The following is a 23,243-nucleotide window of genomic DNA, read 5'->3' as shown; positions in this document are numbered from 1 at the left end:
TTTTATCTAAAACTTAATATGTTTAGAAAATCAGATTATATAATGTATACGAAATAACACGTAATGTGAATTCGAATAATAGTAGGTGATGTATGTATTCACAGTAAAGGTATGTCTACATTGCATACTCCTTATGGCGATGTGCTGAGTACAGACATTACAAGCCCCCCCAAGCACAGGTATAGATAGCAGTGTAGATGGTGAGGCACTGCTTAGCTGAGTTGAGTATACCGTACCCTACATGGCTCTCTACACACCCAAGCAGTGCCTGCTGCTATTTTAGCAGTGTAGAGACCCACTGCCTCTCTGCTGCTGGAGCCTCTCTTTGGTGTGGAGAAAGGCTCTGGCAGAGGGGAGGCAGCAGGGAAAGACCCAAGCAGGAGGAGGCAGTGGGGAAAGACTCCATGTTGCTCCCAGTGAGCGTGCAGTGTAGACTTACCTTAAGAGTCCTGCCCTGAAAATTAAACAGTTGAAGTGGACATGACAAAGAAAGGATTACTGTCTCCGTGTTACAGGTAGGAAATGGAGGCAGAGAGGTTAAGTGACTTCCCTAAATCATACAGTGACTATGTAGCACAGCTAGAATCGAACCCAGATCTCCTAACTCCCAGTCCAGTGCCGCAACTACAAGACTATGCTTCCTCTAATTCTGTTAATTGTGAGATGCTGAATCTTACATCTAAGAGGCCAGAATACTCTTTTTCAACACTTCAGCGTGTCTAATTCACACAAATGACTAGGAGACTTATTTCAAATTAGCAAGAAAGTGAACACAGAAAGTCAGGGTAATGTTTCAGAAAGAGTGCTTTGACAAGTTTATTTTGAGTTATTAATGATATTCCATAGCGTGCCAGCAAACATTCTATAGTATGTTTTGTAGACATAATATATTCTTTACTAGTAATGGTTTGGTGAGATGGGAGGAGAGACTGCTGTACTACATGCAAATGATGAGATGGGGAAACTAGCAGAGTTGAAGATAAAGATAGCTAAGGTGTGTCAAAGCACAATATAGCCCAAGGCATCTATGAAATCTTTTAAAAGTTGTAAGCAATATTGAACATTGCAGAAATTCTTTATCTATTTCAATGGCTTTTGGAACATTTCAGAAGAACACGGATTCAAAGATACTTGAAATACAGCAGTCTTTGAGCACAGGGATAAATATACCACCTGAAAAGAACAAACTACGGGGCTTCTGAAAGACTAGGTACTATATCATTTAGGGTGTGAAAACTGATAACCTTTCTGTATGTTTTACTTTGACATTTTAGGAAGGAAATTCAAAGTGAAAATAAAGTTGGTCATGATCCAACAGAAGATGCTGAAGCTGCACTTGAATTGCTTCAGTACTTTATTGACCAGGGACCCAGAAAAGTATGTAACTTTGTAGGATATTAATGTATTTTCATTAGTTTTTATTAAAAAAAACCTTTAAAATCTCAATATATATAGTTTGTAGCCCTCCTAAAGAAAAAAAAATAAGTTAATTGTTTCATGGTTTCTTTTTATTAGAATAATTGTGCACTTGGGCCCTGACCCAGGAAGATAATTATGCTTTAAGCATGCAAGCATCCTATTGACTTTAGTGGGACCATTGATGTGCTTAGAGTCAGGCACACGTTAAAGTGCTTTTCTGAATCAGGACTGCTATCATCATTTCTGGGGGGTGGCATTCCCCACTTGTGGAGTGTACAAGGATTTGGACACTTTATTAGTCTTGGTAGAAATTGGCTGATCTTGAGGAATGCTCCAAAATATATCCTGGTTGTTTTATTTTAATCCCTCCAGTCTCTCCATTATGCTCATGTTACTGGTCTTTTCCCTGTTTTCAATATTACCCATCTTGGTTCCAGTTCTTTTTTCATGCCTTTTGCTGATTTAAGGCACGTGTACACTTTCACAGTTGCAGTGGATTGGCTCTTATGCACAACTCTATCTCCCCAAACCTTGGCTTCCAATTCTAAATCAGAGAGGACTTTATGGAGACACATTGCTGGTTTGATGCCCATGAATGCAGTGTGCTTGAAAAGGAATTAGTGTGTTTTTGTCTTTCTAGGTAGTAGAACTAAATTTGGAGATGGTGCTGTCAGCCCCAAATCTGATGGAGTCGTCACAGCAAAAATCTGCATTACAACTGCAACAGAATGGAGTCCAGAAGCATTCAAGTGAACCTCCAAGCATACCCAAACCATGGTAGGAGGACTTCCCAATGCAGACACAGCCATAATGTTGGTGTCAGTTCTTTGTGAAATCATTAATACATTGTTTTATATCAAAATTATATTTCTCTTCCTCTCAAAATATATTACTTGCTATTGAGTCACACCTAATCTAACAGTTTTTAAAAATTAAAAGGCTTAGATTACTTCACAACAGTGAATTTTGTGTTATTGTCATTTTTGTAATATATTCAGGACACAAGATGATTATTTTCAGGCAGTAGGAAGTTTTAGTTTTTAAAATTATCTTCCAAGGAGAACTGTAGCATTTTTCTTTAACAAATATTTTCTCAAAGGTTTCTAATTCAGTGTAAACTAAGAGTTAGTTTTAAAGAGGAGTTGATATTTACCATGACTCTCTTAGTTTTTTAGACCATTTGAATGCTACTGGCCAAAAAACTCTCCTTTTGAGCAGAAAGGAACTAGCCTCCTCTGGCTTGTGTCAGAACAGTCTGAGCACTTCAAACAAACAGGTAAGTGAACTTAGAACAGATTTCAGAGTAACAGCCGTGTTAGTCTGTATTCGCAAAAAGAAAAGGAGTACTATTGGTTAGTCTCTAAGGTGCCACAAGTACTCCTTTTCTTTTTAGAACAGATTGTAATAAATATGTATCTAAGAAATAGAAGTTCTACACATTCTTGAGTGTTTTTTTGCGTTTAAAATAGTTGAGTAACCTAAAATGCTAAATGTCAGCAACAGTCTTAATGCTTCCTTGGATGAATCAGTTTTGTCATCTTTGGAAATACATTTTGATCCTGTATTGTCCTGAAATATGCCCATTTTATGGGCAAGTAAACAGGAACTACAAATAGGTGAAGTGACTTGCCCAAGGTCACCCACAGAACGAGAGGGAAAGTTGGGAATTAGAAACTAAAAAAGTTCTTATTTGCTGTCCCCTGCTTTAACCACTTGACTGCACACCTTGACCAATTCACTGTGTGAATTTTTTCCCCCGGGTAGATACTTAAAAGAGCTATACAAGAAGTTCCTCTCTCCTCATTCAGTGTCATTCAGTTCACTTTGCGTTCAGCGCATGATGCACCAGACCTTGTTGCTGAAGTTTGTGAAAAGGTAAAGCTATATCTTAGAACATTCTTTAAGGCTGAGCTTGGAGAGGGACCCAGGACTTTTCAGATTCTTTGTTTTGTAAAATCCCTGCACTAACTTGTATTCCTGTAGATGAGAATCCAGCTAGCTGACATGCTGACTGTCTATGCGGGTCCATTTGATAAAGACTTTTGCCTGAAGTCTTTAAGGAGAGAATTTAAGAAGTGTGGTCCTATCCAATCACTTACTGTGCTCACTGAAACACACCAGGTGAATAACAGAATCCTTTTAACTGTGTTAACTTGCTGACATACAAAGTCATTGTTTAGTTTTACTAGGAGATGTGGCTCAGTGGAGGGATGGAGACAGGACAACTTAAACCATGGATTGGTCTGCTTGTTTGGCAGTGCAGTCAGCACCACCAAGAACGCATTGTGGAAATGCTATTGTAAACAGCCAGTATGGTTTAACTCCACCTTTATTGTGCTACTAGCTAAAAGACTGGTCTTTCAAAGAAACTGTAGCATAAGAGTCCAGGATAAGAAGCCTTATGCTGGGGCAATGGAGATTTTCTCTCCTTAGTGGAGGGAAGAGCATTAAGGCCCTTAATGGCAAAACCATGGGTTGGGAGTTAAGTTAAAGCAATGAAACATCCTATTTAATGCTGTGTGTTTAAAGTATTACATATAGAATATAAAAGGCTTCTTAGGATATTTTCCAACAACGTGATAAATACTTATTTGTGAAAGGAGAGGGATGCTATAATTGTAATAGAAGACTCAGCGTAATATTCTTCCTTTTAAAAGCCCCACATCTGTATCCAGTATGAAGTATTAGAAGCCGCTCAACTTGCTATGGAAAGTCTAAATGGAGCTGATGTTGCAGGGTCCCACATTAAGGTATATAAGCACGTGCTAAAAGCCTGAATTTTGTTCAGCATAGGACATGAAGTACTTTTATAGCCTTTTTCATCAAAGGATCTCAAAGAATGTTATTAGCATTAATGAACTAGACCTCACAACACCTGTAAAGTTTACAGAAGTAATTAAAACCATTTTACAGATGGAGAGTTTTGGTTACAGAAAGGTTGTGACTTCCCCTAGATTGTACAGCACGTCAGTGTAAGAACCCAGTCCTATGTTCTGAATGTAAACCCTCCTTAGGGTTCAGATTGCTAGATGTCCTCAATGACTGTATTAGTTAAGGTTGCCGTGGCACCCTAGTCTCAATCTTACTATGTCTAGACCTGGTTATCTATTAAAATGGTATATAGTCAGTAATTCCTTGTACTAGATTCTTACCATCTAATTATAAGCGATGCATTTAAGATTATCTGCCCATGATGGGGTCCACTCACTGCTAGGGATGCCACCTCCTGGCTGTTCTGGTGGATTAGTGCCTTCCAGGTGCTGCGTGCTGCTTTGGTGGTTGCTCAGCTTGTCTCTGCAGGTGCTCCTTCTTCATGATGTGGCCCACCAGCAAGGTCACCATGCATGTTTCCCCCTTCTGGGGTATCAAAATCTTTAGCACAAACTGTCCCAGGCAGTCTGCTTCCATTGCCTGCTCTGTGCCACTTCCCCAGTGACTGGTAAGGGGAACCTAGGCCCGCCCTCTACGCTGGATTCCAGTCCCAGGGCCCTCTCATCAGCAGCCTAGGTCTGCCCTATCCTATAGCCTTTCCTACTTTTCTGGCTCTCTCCCCTTCTCCAGCCCAAACACCCTCCTCCCAGGGAGTAACTGTGCACTACCCTCTATAGTGCCAAACACTCCCCCCAGGGTTGATGGTATTCTGTTTCTCTGCAGCCCCTAGTTACTCTCAACTCCTGGGCTTTGTACAGGCCCTTTCTGTTCCCATCCAGCTGAGCCTCATCTAATTAATCCCTGCTCCCTGGCTCCTCCTCCAGGTGCAGCCTGGGGAGTTAATTGGCTCAGCTAGTGACCTTAACCCCTCTAGGTAGATGTACATAACCCAAGGAATGTTTAGAGAAGTGCAGCTGCATTCGTTTTCTTTAGACAAACTTGTTTGTCAGATTTCTGGGGAAAAAAATGTAATTTGTAAATAGAAGGTAGAATTCCTGAGACCCATAGTCCCTAAAACAGCTCAGACTGGAATGTTACATATATTTCCATTTGATACTCCCAGGTTCAGAGACCCGTCACTGTGATGATGCTAGACTGTGACATGCTGATAAAAGAGCTAGAAATGGATATTGAAAATGAAGGTGTGATTTATGTGGCAGGGGTGAAGAAAACCCTAACTGATACAGACTTGCAAGAGAAATTCAGTCATTTGAAAGACCTGCAAGCTCTTTTCTGGCCTAGGGATCTCAAAAGTGGGAAGCACAGAAATTACTGTTTCCTGAGTAAGTAAATGTAGCACACGACACCCAATAGGCCTAATTTTGCAGACACTTCTCACCTGGGCCTCCTGTTGAAGTTAGTGGGACTATACTCCCTGTAGCTCAGAGTAAGGTGACACTATGCGTTGCCATTGGATGGTTTCTAGCCAGCTGCCTAATCCCTATCACCCATGTAGCTACATTTTGCTTTAAACTTACAGGAGTTTTTAAAAAATTAATACTACTTTAGATATTAATAGCTCCTGCATCTAGGGGAGTCCCGAAGTGCTTCTCAAACTACATATCCACTCCAGCACTGAAATTCCTCGGGGGTAGAAGATGGCTGCCATGCAGGCTGCAATCTGACAAAGTGCCGTGGCTTGTTTGTCAGGAACTCTGTTTATGGTCTCATCTAAAAAGACATCCAGCCAGTAAGCTGTATTGAATTCAGCTGACCAACCCAGGGATAGCTGAAATGCTGAACAAACTCCACTGGAATTTGAACCTGTGGCTCTGTAGAGTCCGACGCTTAGATTGAAGCAGAAGACAATAATCCCCTTGTGAGACTGTGCTACAACAGTGACTCTAGACCTAGTCTCCCATATGCCATAGCTTTGCCCTATGGGTGCTGAGAAAGCAGAGTAGCACTTGCTTTCTGAACTATGACTACTGACCTAGGGTACTTGGTTTTGTTTTTCTTTTTTCTTTAAAGAGTTTCAAACCTCAGAAAGTGCACAAGAGGCTCTTCAAGATATAAACAGGCAAGGAGCTAAAGGCAGCCAACTGCAAAGTAGGAAAGCTCTCACTTCTAGCCACCTCCACAGATGGATTTGTCACATGGACTATAATGATGGGAAGCCTATTCAGCTGGTACATCACATCCTACACATAAAAAAGGAACAACTATCTACCTCTGTGAGTTAAATATCTTTGTCACAATAAATCATAAGGCAAGGTAGAGTGGAATGAGTACAGCTCTGGGAGCTGGGAAACCAGACTTCCCAATCATAGGTCAGACACTGACCTTCTATGGCTTTGGACAAAATTTTTAACTTCAGATTCCTGTCTATAGAATGGATTTACCTTCTGGGGCAGAGGGGTGGTTAAGAATGAATTAATATTTGTAAAGCGGCTTAAAGATGGAATGTGTTACATGTTTTAGTATAGAATCTGTTAAACAGACATTCAAAAGACCAGTGCAATTCGTTTCAGCAGAATGCATGCTACACAGGAAGCAGAGACCTACATTTTTCAAAAGCAAAAAGACCCAGTGTTAAAATAAAATATATGGGGAGAAACATGAAAAAGAGGGGGTCACATGCAATGGGAATGGCTGTTAATAAAGAGTATAGATTGATGGGGATCTCCATGGTTGAGTACCTCGAAGAAAAGAACAAATAATCTTTACTTGATAAAATTGCAAATCAGTTTGCAACAGTCCTATGATTCCCCGCAGCTTCCCAGTCGCCATGCTTCAACTCCAACCTGGAGAGACCATCTAGGAATGACAAGATAAGGTACCAACTATCTATTCATGGCCATTCAGACACTGGTCACAGAGACTGCCAACAAAAGATTGCTGGTTTGCATGTTGTACATTCACATCCAGTAGGAACTGAGTCCAGCTGCTTTTAAGACAGCAGTCATACTTGAATTGCTGATAAAACCTAGGACAATCGCATCTAATACTAGTACCATTTTGTTCCCATTCTACACAGGAGCAAGACATAAGGAAAAAGCTGAAGAAGTTAGACCGCAGTATCAAAAAGCTTTATAGAAGTCTGGAGAATAATACACTTTGTGTCGTTCTGTTGCCAGGTGTGAACAGGTAATATTTACAAATAGTTTTCAAAGTAGCCAGAGAACAACGTATTGCCAAGCAAGTTAGTATTTCCTGCATTACAATGAAATTTAACACTGGACAAGGGGGGCGGAGGGGATTCTTCATAGAATCATAGCTTGTAAAGACAGAAGGGATTATGAGGATCATCTAGTTTGACTTCTTGCATAATATGCATACTGGATAAAATTTTATTCAGTAAATACTGCATCAGGCCTATAACTTCTAGTTGAGCCAGAGCATTGAAACCAATTGTGATATGTTGGAGGCTCAGATTAGGCCTCTATACCGCAATTTGCTAAACTGCCAAGGAAATTCTTCTCATTTCAGTTGTCATCCTTCACTTGCCTTGCTGTCTTTGTTACGGGTTTCTTCTCCCACCCCGTCCTATTTTAAATGAATGTAGTTTCATGCCCTCCAGTCTTGCTAGTAATGAGTTTCAAGCACTCCCGTAAAGGGCCAGGTTGGCACCTCTGGAAACTGTAGTCCTGCATTTATACATATAACAGCTACAGCCCAGGCAGCAGGTGTGCGCACTTCCTTACACCGTCCTTACTTATATGCTTCATCTTTGACTTGGGACCACATCTAGTGAGTAGAGGAGGGTGATAAATTGTCCTCCTTTACCACTATGGATAGGACATGAAGCAACAGGCTTAAATTGCACCAAGGAAGATTTAGGTTAGAGTAGACATTAGGAAAAACATACGAGTTAAGCACTGGAACAAATTACCGACGGAGGTTGTGGAATCTCCATCATTGGAGATTTTTAAGAACAGGTTAGACAAACTCCTGTCAGGGATGGCTTAGATAAAATGTAGTCCTGCCTCAGAGAAGGGGACTGGACTAGATGACATAATGAGGTCCCTTCCAGTACATTTCTATGATTTTATAACCAGTGTATTCTTCCTAAGCCATTGAATACCTATCGAGTGGTAACAGGACATACTGGACTTGAAAGGCTCCATGTGTTCTCAAAGCCAGTTTTTAGGGTGCTGTTAGATGATGGGTTTTCAGCATTCTAAACAGGCTATGTAATGAATTTCAAACTACTTAGAATGGTAACTTGATATTATGAATTAGAAAAATTCAGGTGCATTCAAACTTCACTTTTGTTAGCCAGAGACCTTGGCTATGTACTTATTTCAGTTAAATCTTCCCTCCACTCCAGAGCTAATTCACCATCCCCCTATTCCATTCAGATAGAGATTGGACCATTTTGTTCAGTTATGTTCTTGGCTTTCATTCATCTTCAATAGAAAAGGCATGATTATTTCATGGAGATGCAGAGAACATTTAATATTTACTTTTTCTTATATAAGAAAAAAGGGCATACAGTGAAAGTAAATGGGTCAGAGACTTCTCTGAATGACCTCTTGCCTGTCTGACCATGAATGCTCTATACCATCTGTGAAAGAGGTTTTGAAAGTAAAGAGATCGGTGTGCTGTCAATGATGTGTTTGCACCATCTTCCATACCAAACAGCTGTCCCTGAAGGTTATTCTCTGCCAGAGTGATACTGGGACAAATACATACTTGGGTTTAACTTGGACTTCAGAAAAATGAATTTAGATCAGGGCTGCACATAGTTGTGGCCTAAAGTACTTTTATGGCCCCCATCAACATAGTACCTGAGTGTCTGACCCAGTAGCGTAGCTGGGGGGGTGCGGGGCAGCGGCCACTCCCCCACTGAGCACAAGTGGCACCGTGTCAATATTCCTCTGTTGAGGGAACGGGTTAGGGTTAGGGTTAGGGCCACCTGCTGTGGCGCTTTTACTCACCTGGTGGCGCTCCGGGTCTGTGGCGGCGGGACCGTCACTCGCTCCGGGTCTTCGGCGGCGCGACCGTCACTCGCTCCGGGTCTGTGGCGGCGCGACCGTCACTCGCTCCGGGTCTTCGGCGGCGCGACCGTCACTCGCTCCGGGTCTTCGGCGGCGCGACCGTCACTCGCTCCGGGTCTTCGGCGGCGCGACCTTCAGTGCCGCTGAAGACACCCGGTGTGAGTGAGGGAGCGCCGCCGGCTGAGTAAAAGCACCGCAGTGGGTGGCGCCTTTCTTTTGGATCGCCTCCCCTGTTCCCTCCACTTGGCTACACGGCTGACCTGACCATCTTTATCTTCACATCACCACTGGGAGGATTATCTCCATTTTACAGATAGAGAGCAGAGGTCTAGAGAGGCCAAGTGACTTGCCTGACGTCCCACAGGAACTCTGGGGGGAGCAAGGAATTGAACCCCTTGTCTCCCAAGTTCTAGGATAGTGCTCTAACCCCTGAATATCCTCACTTGCCTGAGCATCTTACGCAGCTCATGGATTGCAGTTCTGCTGGTGTTTGCTCGCTCCGTTAACACTTAATGCAGGGTAAAATAGAACATATTACAACAGTACCAAAACAGTACAGTCTTGCTTCTGTTGACTCTGGTTACTTGAGTCAGGATGGATCACATGGGTCCTGTTGACATTGCTGCTCTATCTTGGGTAGTCTGTTGCCTCTAATCGGGTCCTTAACCAGGAGCACAGATGCAATTTACTTCATTCCGTCCAGTTTTGGTATGGCCCTTACCTTAATGCTCACATAGCCCTGACTTGAGCAAAGTGGCTTACCCTGTCACATAAATTGACTAATAATATATTGGTTGTTCATTCAGCTATATGGTAACAGTAAGGAGACTGGCTAGCTCCAATGATATCTTGTTTTAGTTTTGTAGCTCTGTTTATTGCGTGAAGATATCCTGCATCACCTTGCTGTAATATCACAATTTATTATTCAATTGCATATCAGCCCCTTTGTGTACTAAATAGACTGGTTTGGCCGTTCAGAGTGCCAGCAAGGGAGTCACAGTGCGGTCTTTCTTTCAGCCTGCTCCAGCAGTTGGTATATGCAGTCTAGTGCAAGTGTATTTTTTGCTCAGCTCAACATGGAATGCCATATTATCTAATTGGGCCTGGGGGAAGCCTGAACTTTGGGATAAGCCTCTGTAGTCTCTATTTTTGAATTCTCTTCTCTGTCCTTTGATCATAAACCCTGGGTGTAGAATCATGTTTGAAGGCGGGTTTATGGGTATAAGCAGTCATTTTGCTGCAGATAAGCCTGGGGTTGTAGAGAGCATTTGCTTGTGGGCAGCTGTGAATTAATGGCTGTATTTTCTCCTCTATGTGATTTGCTGATGAAGACCACATCCTTTTTCCCTAATTACTCATCAGAGCTCAAGTGGAGGAGTGTAGAAAAGGGCTCTTTGTACATGGCCCCCCTGAGAAACCTACTGCAGGGTCCAGACTCGAGGTTGGATTCACTCTCCCTGTCACGTTTCCCCCCTCAACCCTGCACATGACAGTCTCACTAGTTCCAAACTGTTAGTTCCTGCTGGGTCCCATGCACAGCAAAGGGAGAAGGCAACCAGTGGTCCCGAACAAGGGTGCCTGCTGCAAGGATCAGACCCATTGGCAGAACAGGCTGTGGGAGGTAGCTCCACCAGCAAGGACCGAATGGCAGCCTTAGACCATGACTCTCAGCGTATCCCCTAGCTCCAGAGAATGGAGTCACTGTCCAGTCTTGGGAGAAGTTTCCTCTCATACCAAGGAGCGTTGACCCTCCTTTCCCACCTAAGGGAGAATCTAGCCCCAAATACATTTTATTGTTATAAAGAATACACTACAGCTTTTCTTGGGTAAATCTGCCTAGCTCCCTACAATACCACAGCCTAGTTTTCAGCCTCTTGAAGCTAGCTGGGGTCATCATGATGAATGTTGATTAGCTGCGAGCTTACTGCAACTGACCATTTGCTCTGAAGAACAGAAGTAACAGATTTCTCTCCTTTATGTTGCAGTGTTTATGGATCATTCTCTGGCCTTGGTCTGATGGGAATAAAGGAAGAAAGCAGGAACAGTGCCTGTTAGACTGCCAGGTTCTACAAACGTCTTTTAAGGCTTTTTTAAATTAATTCTGTCCCCCAAGAACAATAGGCTCTGCCCATGTACTTTTTTAACATTTAAAAATAAAAATTCAAAATGGTTAGTGCAGCAAACCTTTCTTCTATTAATGCTTCTATCTTTGGTACTTTTGGCTGGCTGGGAGCCAGCTTAGTGAGCTCTGTGTGCACAGATACTGCCAAGGCAAACGTGGTAAGCCACGGTGGTCCATTTTTCTAGAAGCTGAATGGCCCCTATCTAGAGGTGGCTTAAGTCTGTAAAGGGCTTGTAAGGATACTTGTCAGCTGGGCTGTTTCCACTTAACTTGGCCTCTTCTTGACAGACGCACTGTGCAAAATTAATGTACATCTGTCCCCCAGAAAGCTTCTTTGTGGTTGTAGAAGCTCTACATTGGTGTTGTGGAGCCTTCTGGAAATTGGGCCTCAATTAACATTTCATGTTAAGTCTATTATAGATGGTGTGTTATGCTTTTCAGTGTCAATGAAGTAGCTGTGTACTGCATAGAAAAGTACTTTACTTTGCCCTTGGGAAGATAAAAGTATGATTCACATCTTGGGCTATTTCCACTTTTTTCCTCATAAGAGGAAAAATTACAACTCAGGCTGCAGCAGGAGCAAAGAAAAAGTACTTAACGGGTGAAATTCACATAGGCATAATGATGAGGTTAAACTGGGCAGAAGATAGGAAACCAGGACCCCACACCTACATAAAGTGGTAAAGAGCAGCAGACTTTCCTAGGCAGGAGGAACAGCATTGTAACCTTTTGGGTTAGGCCCAGCTTTGGAGGAAGTTTCATATCTGAGAGCAGAGGATGTTGGTCTGTCTTTAGCAGGATACAAATAATTTCCCCGCCCCATCATGGCTTGCTTTATGTCCTCACAGGTTAACTAGTTGCTGCTAACTGTTAGTAAATCAGGACCCCCAAAAAACTAAACAAGATCTCATTTGACAGTAATGCTCCAGTAGAAAGAGGAACATTTTTTCCAGTAAGAGAAAGCAGTTAAGTGTGCATGGTTTGGAGAAAGTGACTTTAGAAAGAGTTCAGTCTGATTAATTCTCCTCTCTCACAGTCCTGAGAAGAGGCATTCAGTTGTAAAGCCATGATTAAGGACAGGCCAAAATAATCAATGGCGCTAGAAGAACACCCCCCACCACATCCCACTCACCATTTTTCCACAGGGACAACGGAATTCAAGTTACTCATCAGGTGAGTTACACTCTACCTTGATACATCCAAGGAAGTGCCAACAAAAACAATTAATAGAGCCATTGTCTGTGCTAAGAGGAAAGAAAAAGCAAGATTCCCACTGTCCATTAAGCAGTTCTGTCCCCTTCTGTACCTCCTGAATTGGCAGTGCTTTGACTGGTGGAACTCTCCTCTGTGGGTCAGCTGAAAGCATTAATACCATAGAACTATCAGTGAAGATACCTGGGATGCCAGACGTACAGACAGGATTTGTTGAAAGAAGGAAAGAAAGAGCAGTGGCCTAAAGGGGAAGCAATACTGAATGTGACAAAGGTGCCAAATAAACAGCAACAAGTTTAATTACGACAAGGACTCTACTGTTGGCAGTCTCTATGCAAAGCTCTCACTAACATCAGTGGGAGATCTGCTGTGGATTGAAGAAACTATGAACTCCTGAAGTATATCCCTAAGGACATTATTGAACATGGAATGCCCTCCCCTCCAGATGAGTTGGAGCCCCAGGCTGCCAACACTACACATCTAGATGAACACACAGAGCCAAACCAGGGGAGCGGCAGCATGAGAATCAGATGGCTGAAACTGGCTCCCTGCCTGGGATCCCATCCCCCACTCCAAGCAGACCTTGGCCCAACTTCTCTGCTGCATCATATTTTAATATAGGAGGGGAAGAAGATGCCAGGTGACCAATCTATGACAGACTGATCTGGCTCCCACTGAGATCAATAGCAAGATTCTGACTCCAATGGGAGCTGGACTGAACTGTTTGGAAATAGAGGCCCCACTGATAGCTGGCTGTACCCAGCCATGCTTTGGTGTATGTTGACACTGCAGCTAGGATAGCACTTCCTAGCACAGGTAGACCTATACACGTTAGCTCTCCTCCAGCTAATGCACTAAAAATAGTGCGGCCACAGTGACATGAGCAGCAGCTCAGACTAGCTGCCCGAGTACCAATTGGCCCAAACCATTGGGTACATACTCCGGCAGCTAGCCTGAGCCACTGTCTCTCCCACTGTGGCCACAATGCAGTTTTAGCTCTGCTCGAGCTAGCATGCTAACGCACGGTCTTTCTACTTGCGCTGGAAAGTGCCCTCCCAGCTGCAGTGTGGACATAGCCTTTGATTCCTGCACTGCAAAGTAAAAGGCTCGTTTCTCCATCATGCAATTAAATGGAGCAGTCACTTCATTGCAAATAGTGAAGACAGTATTTAGTTGGTAAACATCCAGAATCCTGTCTGAAAAGTTATGGAGATGACAAATAATGCTGGCAACAATTCTATTTGTAATCATTAAAAAAAATTAAAGTTTCCCCTTTTAATTGAAAATTTATGTAAAAAGGACTTCGGCTTTAAATAAGACATTTGTACAAAGCTTGAACACAAAACAGTGAACACCAGCCAAAAGGTGCATTATGTAAACACCAAAATGTTCATTTGTTCAGTAATGCACAGAACAATGCTGCAAATTCCCTTTCCAGTGGATTGAATTTCTGTAGCTATTTCCCCCACACACACAAATCTTACTGGAATACAGGAAATCCAGAAGCTTTGAAACATTTACAGAGCTACAGTAGTCAAAATACATTGTGACTACAGAATTTTTTTAAAGGGATAATTTAAATACAGAAATATTTTTACAGTCTCACAGGTAAATGAACGGCAGATCAGATTAGAAAAAAGCACCAAAATATTTAATATACATCTGGCACAAGGTCTACAAGAAGTTGGTAATGGACAAACCAATACCTTGCTTTTTAGAGAAAGGAAAAACCAGACTGCATTTAATGCTCTTATTTAATAAGGGACACAGTCAGCTTAAAAGCAAAAACAAATCACACCCAAGACTACTATAACCAAATAGAATCTCTTAGTTTGTTTGCTTTGTGCATTTGACAGCACTTTGTAGAGCACTTTCACTGTTTCCACTCTGTGGGACGTTCGCACAGTAACAACTGGTGAGAAAAAGTGTAACTGTAAAACCACAAATATCGGCAAGGGGACTCAAAGCAGCAGGTATAGTACCTGGAACGAATGTTATAAAAAGTTTCAAATTGGCTCTATCCCTTAAAAAAAAAAAAAAAAAAGGAACAGCATGAAACAGGATGCATCCCAACCAATTTCAAGCATGGCACATCTGATACATATATGAGAGAAAGCATGGCCCTGTAGACATGACATATTAGTATTTTCAAACACTCAGAAGACTATTGGATGGGGCATTGGGTATCTTTTAGGTAAATCCAAAGGCAATAACATGAATCCTATGACTATTCCCATCTGTGTAACTATGGTGGAGTGTTCTCCTCTGACAAGTTTTTTATCTCTCCCTGCTGGTTTTAAGCAGGAATGCCTCTTAAAGGGAATCAAGTGCACTGACTTGTTACATAGATACTGGAGAACAAATATTAAGCCAATTGTGTTCACATATGATTGAGTGAAAGCCAAATGAAGTTGTCCAAAGCTGAACAGATCAGGTTATTTCTCTGGGGGTATATAAACGATATAAACAAGATTCCTCCTGTCACAGGCAAATTTAGCTGGGCTCAGATCCATCCAAATATTAAAAGAACAAACCTTGCTCTCTACAAACTATTTTACTCAGCAGTCCACTTCCAGACAATATTCCTTGACCTTGCCCTCACACACACTGACTCACTGCTGCTACAGTCCCTCACACGAGCCATCATGGATCCCAAATATCCAGCTTTAGGCATCAGTCCTAAAAGCTCAAGCAGCAATTTCTCCAGGAACTGAAGATGCTCCGCAACAAACAGGATTAGGTCCTTAATCTGCTCCTGCCTCCCTTTTTCCCTTTCATTCATCATCTGATAGTTAAAATATCCTTTAAAGAGCAAACACTTTTCAGATCACTGTTTACAGGTACTCTAGAAATTTTAGCCTTAAAATATTAAGCACTATGCTGTAAAGTCCTCTACTGCTAGTACTGTATTCCCATAAGTGTAACAGCAGCCAGCCTTGAGCTCTGCTGGAATTTCATGCAGATCTGTCATTTCTGTCATGCAGGACTTGTTCTGTTTAGTAAACCAGGGAGAGCAAAACAAGTTTCAGTGCTGGTTCTGCATAAATGGCAATATTCAAGTAAATATGTATTCCACAGCAGGTAACTTTCAGCTCCAAAAATATAATTTAAGGAAAAATAAAGTTCTAGCATGAACAAAGACAAAATGCTTTTCTGCCTGTGTATAGAGCTATCTGCAAATATCCAGAGGGAACTTATTTGAAGAGTGCAACTATGCAAAGGTAAGAGCTTAAAAATTGTACAAAAAACAGTTATACTTACATAAAACTGAAGACAAAGGTTGATTACTATACTAGAGAGGAATTGCTATGAATTCCATAGATCATTTAAGGCAAGCTGTTTGCAGAACTAGTCTGTTCAAGCCTGTTGCTTCACAAATTCCCGATTTTTTATTTTATTTTGCTTCTTCACAGATAGTGCAAGAGGTCAAATGAATTACATACTCACTAGGGGGAAACCCACAACAGCTCTGAGTTTGGAAGAATGGTCTTATAGCTGCACTAGCTGCTGTGTAACGTTTACATCAGGCTTACCCAGAGAGCAATTCTGCTGTACATTTTGAATGGGAGGGAATAAATTGTGGCTCATGAAGACAACATCCAAACGGATTAAAACAAAGCAAGAGTTAAACTGGCATGCCACCATCTCTAACAATTTAAGAACTTCTTAGCTTTTCTTTGAACATAAAATTACATGTTGATCTTGAGAGGCAGGAGAATGGACACAGCTATTGAAGCTGAATTGGTCCAAACAAATGGAAGGTGCAAAACTGATTAAAATGCTAGTTACAGCAGGGATGGGCAAACTTCTTGGCCTGACAGCCACATTTGCGTATGGAAATTATATAGCGGGCCATGAATGCTCACAAAATTGGGAGTTGGGGTGCGGGCTCTGGGATGGGGCCAGAAATGAATTCAGGGTGCAGAAGGGGGCTCCGGACTGGGGGTACGGGCTCAGGGGTGGGGTCAAGGGGTTCAGAGGCCAGGAGGGATCAGGGCTGGGGCAAGGGGTCGGGGCACAGGCTCCAGGTGGCACTTACCTCAAGCAGTTCCTGAAAGCAGCAGCATGTTCCCCACACTGGCTCCTACGCAGAGGCGCAGCCAGGCACCTCAGCGTGCTGCCCTGTCCTCAGGTGCTGCCCCGTCCTCAGATGCTACCCCTGCAGCTCCTGTTGGCCATGGTTCCAGGCCAAAGGGAGCTGTGGGGGCAGCGCTTGGGGCGGGGGCAGCATGCAAAGCCCCCTGGCTGCCTCTACCCGTAGGAGCCGGGGGGGAGACATGCTGCTGCTTCCAAGAGCCATAGCATGCGCAGAGCAGGGCAAGCCCCGGATCCTGCTCCCCGGCGGGAGCTTGAGGGCCGGATTAAAATGTCTGAAGGGCTGGATGTGGCCCCCCAGGCCATAGTTTGCCCACCCGAGTTACAGCCTAACATGGAAGGAGGGCAATGAAATATACAAACATTTCTCATGGTACTGCATTGGGTGGGTTGTTAACACATTCTAAGAAACAAATTGAATAGGCCACCCTGTTGGCTCTTAAGGAACGGCTTTTTGATCTCCCAGGGAAGGCCTGTTTGTTACTGATATACTCTAGCCCAAATGGGAGCGGAGGGGAACCCCAACTCCACAAGCATGACTTTGATCACTGCATTGCAGTGCACTGTATTTCTCCAACATTGTAGAATAGCTAACATCCTGAATGACCTAAACTCATTCAGCAGTTTGACATGGTTCTGGGTTTTTTAGATACATGGGAATGGTCCCTTATAAGATTCAATGAAGCTGCATGCACATTACTAGCAGTATTTTGAAGACTGCAGTGAACTTAAGGAGACAGATAATACCTAATGTCAATATAATGAAGTAGATTAGTTATCCGGATATAAAATCTTGGAAGGAAAGAATGGTGACACTTAACCACTCAGTAAATCTAAGAACAGATCAACAACCAGGTATTACATGGTGAATGAATTAAAGCCTTCTGTCTTACAGTCTGATGTATTTTATTGCGGTTATAGAGTGAAATTTGAATCTCTGGATTCATATTGTCAATAGTTTGGAGAGAGAAAGATTATTACATACATGCATGTGTGCGCGCCTGACTACAACAAAATTAAGCAGACACCTAACTTTAAACATATACAGCAATTTAGAGTACATATTCTTCAGTGTGTGTGTGTTTGGTCTTTTAATGAAATACTAAACTGAAGAATTTTTTTTAAAGACACTTTAGGTAGTGTCTGAGATTCATTTTTAAACATGAAGGGCTAAATTCTGCCCACAGACATGCACACCTTTCCATAAAATTCAGCCCAGGAATAGAGTCTGGTACCCAATTAATTAAGGCTGTCTGTGACATCATACTGTAGAACACAAAGCTGCAAGACCTGGAAACTTACAAGGCTATGCCATGAATGAGAAGGATATAATTTCAGCTGCCATGATATCAGAGCTGAAGTGACTTTAATCACCAGAGACTAGAGATGGAGTTTCCTTGTTCAACACAGTTTCATAAATTGTTTATAAACTAAGAGGTTAGTTTTATTTACATTATATAAATATAATGAAAGGGATATTCATATTGAGACCGTCTCATGTCAATACCAAGAACTATTCTCTTGGGTTATAACCATTTCCTAGAATGTGTGATAAGCTGAGTTATTGTTTCTAGTTTTATTTTCCTGTGGTTTGTATAGTAGAATTGCACTAATATTAATCCATTTAGAATAGCACCTGCAGCAAATGGATTCACATATTCACCATCTAGTCTCATTTAATGTATTCTCAGTCACGCTCATGACCATCACCAAATGTGCATGATCCTGCAAAGGATCCTTTACTTGCGAAACTAGTCCTATTTGACCTCAATGGCATTACTCACATGAATAAGGAGTTTGCAGGATGGAGTGTCAATTAATTTGGGATACTAAATTTTAAATGTGTTCTGAGCCACAATACTATGTAGCTGTCTGAAACTCAGTGTTTTTACATAAGTCACATTCTTTAGGTGTAGAAAGGAAGGCAATAAAATGACACGAAGCTTGGCTATCAGACCATTTTCCCAGTTGATGACAAAGTTGCAATGCATATCTCTGCAGCTACTTACCTCAAGATATAGCAGTTTCACAACATCATCAAGTTGTAGCTATACTTTTTTAAAGATCAGCAACACAAAGAAATCCTAATGGTTTCAAGAATCTCATCAGCATCATGCCCATTTATAACCCTTAATCTACACTTTAAAGATTTTATATATATTTATGAAAAATATGAATATATTTGGTCTATTCCGTGGAAGTTCACAGTTCAACCATTAAATAAGGACACTCTCAGAGGCTCCAGGATTAATAAAGGTTTCCCAGAAACATGTACAAAACTCCAATCCAATATAGTGAGCATTAAAAAGCAAGCTATATTTGATGTTTAGGATCATCAAAATGTCAGGCAATCCAGAACAAGTACTGTCACTCACATTGTCGTGTAAAGTTGCACAACGCAAGCAAAGAACAGATTGTTAGTCTTTGTAGTCCTGGGTTTGTATCAGTTTTAAAATCCCAACCTTGACTTTTTGTATTGTTTCTCTTTTGTAATCCAAAAGTGAAATTTAGTATAGAACAAAAATAAATGGCTTTTTTTCAAGATAGATTTGGCTAGCATTATAAGTGTTTGGTATCCAATAGGCTGGAATGATTCCTGGTAGAGTAAATAACTATAGAACAGGGCTTTCCTTTTGTTACAACAGCATGGCACCAAGCCACCCAGGTTTGCATTTTTTTTCAACCGGAATTTCCCCTCTTTCACACAACTACCGTCACCATCCTGCCTTGGCAAACCACCCTGAATTACACCTAATGGCTAACCCTTGGTGTGCTGTAGAATTTTCCTCTGTACCCCAATCCATATTTAGATCAGACCTTAAAAACCACTCTTCAGTTTCTAGGCCATAATCCTTTGAAGCCATTACAGTCTATTAAGTAATGACTGTCACAATTCAGTACTTACGTGCATGCAATAAGTATACAATGAGCAACCAATTTTCAAACTTTGGACATTTTAAGTTCTTTTTAAGAGGAAGTAAAGTGATTTAACCAAAAAAAAACCAACAAAAAAAACCAAGATACTAGATCATTAACATAATACATGTGTAGCCTTAAAGTTATAAATAAAGGGTTTCTCCATTTATGCTCAGACCAGTCTACACTTAAAGGTTTTGCTGGCATAGAAATGTTGGTTTGAGGTGCGATTTCTCACATCACCACCCTCAACCATAGCTGTGTCACCAAAGGGCCTAATATAGATACAGCTTTACTGTCAAAAAAGTACTCTTGCTTAATTTGCTTACCAAACCAGAATGCTTATACCAGCAAAAGCACCTGTTTACTGGTATAAATGTCTACACTAAGACGATTTTGCCAGTATACAGACAAAATGTACACAAAGCTTCAGCATATATTTAATTACCAGGAACCAAGTCCTAAATTTTGTGTTTCTCCTGCAAGTTGACAACCTCTGTTATACTTGAAATGGGAGCAACATTAGTTTTCCATAATTTTTACACATCCCTAATGCACTCAGCACTTGCTAAAGAAATAGAACATTGACCTCTCATCATGGTGAGAAGATGTAATTTGAGCATATCTTCTTAAACAGATATGTACTTTAGTTTAATTACACAAGCACTGTTAATGATGCAGGATCTCAAAACAGATCTTGCCACTGGATTTGCTAGCATGCAGTGACCATTGTGAGAGTCCGCAGGGGCTCTTCCTGGGCACTGGGATGCATGGTAGCAATTTACAATTTGTTTTAAAGAGCCCTACAGCACAAAAACCATTGGACAATATGAACTAATTGGTCAGCAGTTCCTTTTTTTTTTTTTTTAATTTAAGCCATTTTATGATCCTGAATTACAACTCTGAAAATAAAGTTGTATAATAGAAATGTATCAAATATATGGAGCCAATGCTTCGCTTAATAGAAAGCCTCAGCAGTTATCCCTTTTACCAAGAAGTATAAAAAAGCTGATATATTAAAATTAAAAAAGGTAGCATCAATAACCAAAAAAATGTCAACCAGTGTTAATAAAACTCCCTTTTTAGGTCTTAACAGGCAAATAATCCCAGTACAGGTAATTTAAAACAATAAATTGAGTCCTATTTAAACATTATTAAATCAGACTAAAAATGAATTGTCTACAGTGTTGTCATTAAGAACACATTAAAGAACTCACTTTTTCATTGAGTGCCAATGTTGTTGTTGCCCCAGAAAATTTGGAGGGGTGTAACTATGCTTTAACAATTAAGTATAGGTTAAAAAATTGGTTTGTCAACATGAATACAAGAGATCATCCCTACACAGATATACTGCACTTGCCAGACAAGTAAGTTGATCATACTTAAGATACAGATCAAGTGTAAATTAAAGCAGATTTAACATACCACAGTTTTCCTTGAAAGCAGCTTTTGCGCTTCTGTTAATGTTTAACAGCCATAAGAAGCAGAACCTTTGGCTCCAAAGTATTTTCACATAACCATAAAAATATGAATGACTCTTCAGCAGAAAGGAAGTCTCCTTCCAGTAAAACTGAGGTAGCACTGCTCTTTTGCATGTGATGCTTAACTAATTTAGATACAAAGTGTTAACTACAATTCAGTTGACTGACAGGTACAGTATGTTTTCATAAATAAAATCCAACATTTAGTTCAATACTCCAAAAATAGAATGACCTGAACTCATGTTTTCTGAGAGTTAGCTTAAAATGGGTTTTAGCCATATTACAAAAAGCAGTCACTTACGTTGTTTTTAGAGCCTTATCTGGGAATTAATGCATTTGTAGCTAGCAGTTAACACTGCTATTCATGTTGGTATAAAACCTTAAAATTAATATAACCTAAAATTTAAACAGTGTAAACAGCACTACACACAGTACAGACCTGCCCTGATAGATGTAGTATACAAAACTTGAATCTGGCACTGTATAATTTAGCAATGTTAATTTAAACCTAACAAAAAGATCTACATTGTGCAAGAAATGTCAGATTTATACTAATCTGAAATCTTTTTTAAAAAAAGACAACTGTTTTTAACTTGTAGCCAGGGTCAAATATTTCAGGGCAAGGTATAACCAAAATTAAGAAAGTGCCTAAACCATGATACAGCATTTTAGAGCCCTTTCAAATACAAGGCAGAGAAAGGTGTAAAGTAGAAAAATCTGGAGCCTCAGTAATTTCCAGAAAGGTCCAGAGTTTACATTTAATGAAGGGCAACAGGTTCTTTCTGTCACTGCTGCTTAAATGCTGTTAAGTCTGTTCTTCTATACACGGACCCTCTGTGTCTGAACATGTAATACATTTGGTTTCCTCTTCTTTTTTCCTTCGTTCCATTTCCCATTCCACAAAGGTATCAAAGAGACTAGGCCAGGCCTCATCTTCACTGTAGTTGCTAAGGTCTGGTCCAATCACCTGAGTAAAATTTAGAAACATGTTCCATGTGTCCCGGGAGATTCCCTTGATTCCTGAGGGGTTCTCAATTAGGAAGTTTAACCACTGGTCCAATATAGGGGGGTTATTTTGGGTGAAGACTAACTTCCAAAGGGCAATGGCTATTTCCCGATGTAAAGACCTCTGTCCTTCTTCAGAGTCCAGGCCAAATTGAAAGGTGAAACGATACAGATCCTTGAATTTATCTTCTTGTTTGGCTTCATTTAAGAGGCTGGGGAACCTAGAACAAATGCCATCAATGCTGTCCGCATTTATTGCTTTGCAGCCCTCAAAGAACTCCTTCCTATTAGCAAAAGAAAAACCATCTGTTAGTACCTTCACACACAGACTATAAAACCCTATCTGAGTATAGCTAGTTAAAGTCAAAAATTTACCTCCTTTGATAAGACTAGTAAGGCTAGGTACTGCCAAATTCAGCACACACCCACCTTTCATCTGAAGTATTTACATGTCAGCAGTGAGAGCTGCGAAGCAGCCTGTTCAGGATGAAATTTGCATTTTAAAAGTTTGTAATTACTTTTGAATCCAAGTTTGCAGCACTGGTAAATTACACCACTGCGGTGCCATGAACATTTGAAAGGGATTATTCTGTGTGGCCTTCACTACTCCCTGAACGAGCAATGCTTCACCTTCCTCTGATCTTTACCTCTACGGGAATTTAACACTGGAGAAATGCCAGATTGGCAGGTGTGAAGGTTCAGTCTGTTTTTTCCACCAAAGCATCGTACAGGCAACATCAATGCAAGCCACCCTGGGTGCCTGTCCTAAATAATGCTTTGCAGACATCACTGTCAAGGAGCAACTTCAACTGTAGTGATCCTTCAGTCTCCGGTCCCTCTGCCAAGACTGTGAAACGAGAGTTCTGGTTGTGAGAGTCAATGATCAGGCACCTGCTCACCAGGCACTGAACAGAGATCACCAGCTCAATTTACATAGGCTACTGAACAGTTATATACAAATGGTTTTTAGTTCCTACAATCTAGGGCCATTTTTAACCTGACAATCTACAGTTCGAAGGATCTGTTCTTCTACTAGCGCCATGACCCATCCAGTTCGTATGGTTAGCTTTCATACGATAATGAGCGGATCGCGGACTTTTCTTTGTGGGCAGGGGGAAGACA

At 41.2% G+C, this 23,243-nt stretch overlaps 2 protein-coding genes across 6 annotated transcripts in view; one reads left to right on the top strand and one right to left on the bottom strand.

The window, feature by feature from the left end:
• Positions 1-11,473, top strand: part of REXO5 (RNA exonuclease 5) — a 32,775-nt gene extending 21,302 nt beyond the window's left edge. For all 3 annotated transcript variants that reach the window (XM_084641553.1, XM_084641555.1, XM_084641554.1), the window contains 10 exons: positions 1,275-1,377; positions 2,060-2,196; positions 2,587-2,695; positions 3,184-3,294; positions 3,403-3,540; positions 4,077-4,169; positions 5,414-5,633; positions 6,322-6,524; positions 7,328-7,437; positions 11,276-11,473. In XM_084641553.1, the coding sequence (XP_084497679.1) occupies positions 1,275-1,377; positions 2,060-2,196; positions 2,587-2,695; positions 3,184-3,294; positions 3,403-3,540; positions 4,077-4,169; positions 5,414-5,633; positions 6,322-6,524; positions 7,328-7,437; positions 11,276-11,345 (1,294 nt within the window). In that variant the 3' untranslated portion in view covers positions 11,346-11,473. The remainder of the gene's footprint in view (positions 1-1,274; positions 1,378-2,059; positions 2,197-2,586; positions 2,696-3,183; positions 3,295-3,402; positions 3,541-4,076; positions 4,170-5,413; positions 5,634-6,321; positions 6,525-7,327; positions 7,438-11,275) is intronic.
• Positions 11,474-14,251: 2,778 nt separating this feature from the next.
• DCUN1D3 (defective in cullin neddylation 1 domain containing 3) overlaps positions 14,252-23,243 on the bottom strand; it is a 32,638-nt gene continuing 23,646 nt past the window's right edge. For all 3 annotated transcript variants that reach the window (XM_084642077.1, XM_084642076.1, XM_084642078.1), the window contains exon 4: positions 14,252-22,405. In XM_084642077.1, coding sequence (XP_084498203.1) covers positions 21,922-22,405 — 484 coding nt within the window. In that variant the 3' untranslated portion in view covers positions 14,252-21,921. The remainder of the gene's footprint in view (positions 22,406-23,243) is intronic.

Source organism: Lepidochelys olivacea (genome assembly GCF_965140295.1).
Source record: "Lepidochelys olivacea isolate rLepOli2 genome assembly, chromosome: 10".
NCBI lineage: Eukaryota > Metazoa > Chordata > Testudines > Cheloniidae > Lepidochelys > Lepidochelys olivacea.
Note: the sequence above shows the minus strand (reverse complement) of the source record. Positions and strands in the feature narration are given on the sequence as shown.